This window comes from Prionailurus viverrinus, chromosome B1 (assembly GCF_022837055.1).
Source record: "Prionailurus viverrinus isolate Anna chromosome B1, UM_Priviv_1.0, whole genome shotgun sequence".
NCBI classification, from domain to species: Eukaryota; Metazoa; Chordata; class Mammalia; order Carnivora; family Felidae; genus Prionailurus; species Prionailurus viverrinus.
Window position 1 is genome coordinate 112,850,371 of NC_062564.1, and position 5,023 is coordinate 112,855,393.

The 5,023-nt window shown below is 39.3% G+C and overlaps 1 protein-coding gene across 1 annotated transcript; it reads left to right on the forward strand.

The window, feature by feature from the left end:
- Window positions 1–3,833: 3,833 nt before the first annotated feature.
- Window positions 3,834–4,644, forward strand: LOC125163978 (ORM1-like protein 2). Its single transcript, XM_047856369.1, has one exon. The coding sequence runs from the start codon at window positions 3,866–3,868 to the stop codon at window positions 4,325–4,327; it is 462 nt and encodes a 153-aa protein (XP_047712325.1). The 5' UTR covers window positions 3,834–3,865; the 3' UTR covers window positions 4,328–4,644.
- The last annotated feature ends 379 nt before the right edge of the window (window positions 4,645–5,023 follow it).

A 5,023-nucleotide genomic window follows, 5' to 3' on the forward strand; every position in this document is an offset into this window, starting at 1 on the left:
TATAGATGCTGTTCAAAGGTTATGATTTAGGAAGAGGGAGGGAGTCTGGAGCTATGCAGTAGTTAAGTCAGTCAGTTTTCCTGTCTTGCCCATAGCTCATTCTTAGAGAAACTGCTTTTGAGAGACCAAACTCAGTAGGAAGTGAGCTCCATGCTCTATACCTACAGGACCACACAGCTCCACAAAGATTTCAACCAGGAGTGATTTTAAAACACTGAATTCATCGTTCCCAACCTCCAAGCCAGATTTATTCTCCAGAATATGGTGTCTCTCTTACCTCCCACTCTTCCTCTCTCTCCCTCTCTCTCTCTCTCTCTCTCTCTCTCTCTCTCTCACACACACACACACACACACACACACACACACACACACAGAATGTAACTAGTATGGTCTGTAGTGGTAAAGTTAGCACAGAGCTGAGAGGAGAATTTGGCTCTCTCTGGCAGCCCAAATCGCATGCAAGGCAAGGCTACGGGGAAGGTACAAGTCATTAAGGGAAGGGCCTTGCAAAAGATCTTGGTCTGTACACAGAGGGAGTGCTCTGAACAGTGCCCCAAAAGATTTCCATGTTTCCCTGACAAAAATCCCCTTTCCCAACCTAGCGTGAGTCTGCTTCTGCTCCTTGTAATCAAACAATTCCTAAGAAGGAAACAAGCCAGAAATATTCATACATTAAAATATTTTATAGGGGCGCCTGGGTGGCGCAGTCGGTTAAGCGTCCGACTTCAGCCAGGTCACGATCTCGCGGTCCGGGAGTTCGAGCCCCGCGTCAGGCTCTGGGCTGATGGCTCAGAGCCTGGAGCCTGTTTCCGATTCTGTGTCTCCCTCTCTCTCTGCCCCTCCCCTGTTCAAACTCTGTCTCTCTCTGTCCCAAAAATAAATAAACATTGAAAAAAAAAATTAAAAAAAAAAATATTTTATAGAAAAAAACACGTTGTCCAAGAATATTTATGATTGGAAAATGCTTATGATACAATTGAGAAAAAGAAGAGTATAATTTCAATTGTGTTGAAAACACACACACACACACACACAGTCCTAGAGCATAGTACAGGAATGATGATTCAGCAACCCACAAGCAGTTGACAGGCATGTTTCCACAGGGTTCACACCATTACAGGTGTTATGGTATCCATTTTTTAGCTAAATAAATTAAACAACCATTTAAATATTTTACGCCTTCAAAATGGAAAGTGTTGAGAGATTATTCATGTGCAGACATTGGAAGACAAGATGCAGTTAATCAATTTATCACTCAGCTGAACACCAGCCACGGTGCTGATTTTGAACATTATGCAGTTTTACATTATACTTCCTCTTTGCCATCTATATTTTAATGTCTATCTATAATGGACCATTAGTGAAATAAGGGCAACATAAGAAACACTGATATTGAAACGTAAGTTAATGAGAAACAAACAGACCAAAGAGAGAGAGCTAATATTTCACATTTGCATGAAGACAATTTTCACCAGATCCATATATTAAATTCCTCTGATCAAGATGCCTCTGGGGTTCCAAAACAGAAAAGACTGTGATTATATCGAGTTGACTTTCATTTATTGAAAATTAAGACTACCCAGTCCCACATTTTTCCTCTCAATAGTGCTCTGAAATAACCTGAAACTTTCTCCTGTATTTAATCATTTGGATTCAAGCATAAAAATCACTTTCGGGGGCACCTGGGTGGCTCAACTGGTTAAGCAAATGACTCCTGATTTTGGCTCAGGTCATGATCTCATGATCATGGGCTGAAAGCGTGGAGCCTGCTTAGGATTCTTTCTTTCTCTCTGCCCCTTGTCCTCTTGTGCTTCTCTCTCTCTCTCTCTCTCTCTCTCTCTCAAAATAATCAATAAACATTAAATAAATTACTTTTAAAAATGGATTAATTGTGAAAGGCAACAACTGAAAACATTAGGTGATGAAAATATGTTTTGCCTATTTTCAATGTTGTGTCATGCAAATTGCAATGTGATTTAAATTACTATTTAATTCTTATTTTTTGAAAAGTTTCACATATGCCAAAGTATCAAATGGTGCTAGGAAGGCAAAACAAAACGGACACAGCAAGCAGCATTTGCTCTCCTTTCTCCATTTTTTTTTAATCTCAAAAGGAACCCTTCTCAACTCTTTTAGTTGACTAGTTGGGCAAATATCTTCCCATCTCTAAATAATATCCTCTTCTTACTGTGGTTTTTGGCTATGGGCATCATCTATAGATTTCCCACTTGGGAGCTTGTAACTTAGCACTTTTTTACCACTAATACCTCCTCCCCATCTAATATGCTACAGATGTATACTATCCATGTACCATCATCCCGATATTTTATATCATATGTGCTGGCTAGCAAACTATGCTGGGTATGTCATGACCCTATAAAACTATATCTTCAGCTAAAACATTGGTACACTATGATCTCTTTTAATTTCCTGCACCACATTCTATCTTCTCTGGAGTTCATGATTGTCTTATTGCTTAATTTATCTAGTGTTTTGGTATTTTTTCCTGTACTTCTTATTAGTTAAAATTCAAACTTTCTGTCAATTGTCAAGATGTTTAGTAGCATTCCATATTAATCTTCTTGAAGAAAACTCTCCTTGGACCTTTATGACCTGATCCAATCTGGACCAAATATTTTCACACGCACGGTTCACAACTATCACCTTGCACATCTCTCTTGAATTGAATCCCCTGCTTCCCATATCATATGTAAAATATAGATAAGTGATGGAAGCATATGGGTTAGATTCAAATATATAGGTATCATGTTGTATCTTCTGTATATGAAAGATGACAACAACAAAATATGAGCTTATTTGAAAACCTACCCATAATTTTGAAACTCAGTGGCTACTCACTCTTGGCCATTTTTAAATGTTAATAGAAGAGACTTATTTCCTTATATACAAAAAGACACTTCTTAAAATTGGGGGGAAGTGGATTTTATTACGGTTAGCTTGAATTCTAACTACAGTCCCATATACATGAGAACAATATTGCTAATTCACACTTTCACAATTTTTGAACTTTAAGAAACAAGGAAATAATCACTAAGTATGAAATATAAAACTACATGTTGTCTCATCCTCTTAAGTGTGTGGATCTGGGATCCGCATGTGTGCTCTACATACCAGATGTGATAAAGTGAATGTTTGTGTCCCTCAAAAATCCAAGCGTTGCAACCAAATCCACAATCTGAAGGTATTAGAAGAAGCTTTTGGGAGGCCTTTGGGAGTTGCTTTATTACTGCCTTTATAAAAGAAATCCCAGAGAGCTTGCCTGCCCCTTCTGCTATGTAAGGTAATAGCAAGAATATGGTGGTCGATGAACCTGGAAACCAACCCTTTTCTAACACTGAATCTGCCAGTGACTTGACCTTAGACTTACTGGCCTCTAGTACTGTGAGAAATAAACTTCTTTGTTTATAAGCTACCTAGTCTATGTTATTTTGTGATAGCACCCCAAATGGACCAAGAGATTAGCAATAAGACCTGGGACCAATGTTTTAACCTAGGATCAGTTTCTTAACCTTTCTACACTTCATAATTAGGATGATCAAACGGTATCATTTTCTTCATAAAACCGGGGAGACAGAGTTAAATGTAACTTTAATACATGTAAAGTACATAGAATAGTGCCCAGGACATAGTAAACACCCAAATAATAAGTGATATTGTTATTGGTGTTATTGGTGATTATTTTCCATAATTAAGTTCTTCAGTTTTAAGTGCCTTTTTTAGCTAAACAGAATTTCAGTAAAATTGATTACCCTCGTTTAAAGCAACCAGAAATATTTTTCAAAGTCTCTTCTAGGTGGAAGTGAGCGCCGCTCCTCGAGCCCCACGGGCTTCTGAAGCCAGCAGGATGAATGTAGGGGTGGCACACAGTGAAGTGAACCCCAACACTCGAGTGATGAATAGCCGGGGCATCTGGCTGGCCTACATCATCTTGGTAGGACTGCTGCATGTGGTTCTACTCAGCATCCCCTTCTTCAGCATTCCTGTTGTCTGGACCCTGACCAACGTCATCCATAACTTGGCTATGTATGTCTTCTTACATACTGTGAAAGGGACACCCTTTGAGACCCCTGACCAAGGAAAAGCTCGGCTCCTGACACACTGGGAACAGATGGACTACGGGCTCCAATTTACCTCTTCCCGCAAATTCCTCAGCATCTCTCCTATTGTACTCTACCTCCTCGCCAGCTTCTACACCAAGTATGATGCTGCTCACTTCCTCATCAATACAGCCTCATTGCTCAGTGTACTGCTGCCTAAGTTACCCCAATTCCATGGGGTTCGTCTCTTTGGCATCAACAAATACTGAAGGATGGGGCTGGGGATGACACTGGACCAAAGGGCTGTAACATCCTTTCCTTCTCCATACTGTCTTCTGTATCTTCAAAGCCTGAGAACTATACCACCTTTCCCAAACTCCCAGGAAGAGAACAGATAGGAAAATGGGCCTCCCTGGGCCCAGCCCTGCTAACAGCAGGTTTCTTTAAATCAGGAAAGGCGGGAAGGATAAGGGCCAAATCACTCTTTTTTCCACAGAAGGAAGCCAAGTTTGGGCAGCTTGTTTGGTGATTTAAGTTTTTCTAGATCTTCCACTCCCACTACTTTCCAGCTTTGTTTTACTGTGTATTTTCCTTATAATAAAGATAATTTTTTTTCAGAAAAAAAAAAAAAACAAAGTCTCTTCTAATTTTACGTGCTGGGAAAGAACTTTCAACATTCAAAATAGCTTATAATTAAAACTACATAAAATGGCTTCCTGTACAGCTTTGTGAAGAAAACAGAGATTCCCAAAGAGATTTTAAGATTTCAGCACTCCCCCCCAGAAAATTGAGGAATAGTTAACGGAACTTTTTTGACAGCAAGGAACAGACATTTTGTTTATATGAAATGGAAATTCAGCTGAAGGGCTGTTTTCTTTCCGTCCTTGAATTTCATATGTTTAAGGGTAATAGTTGCTTGCGATATATGAAGCCACCATAGAACATGCAGCATTTCAATAAAATAG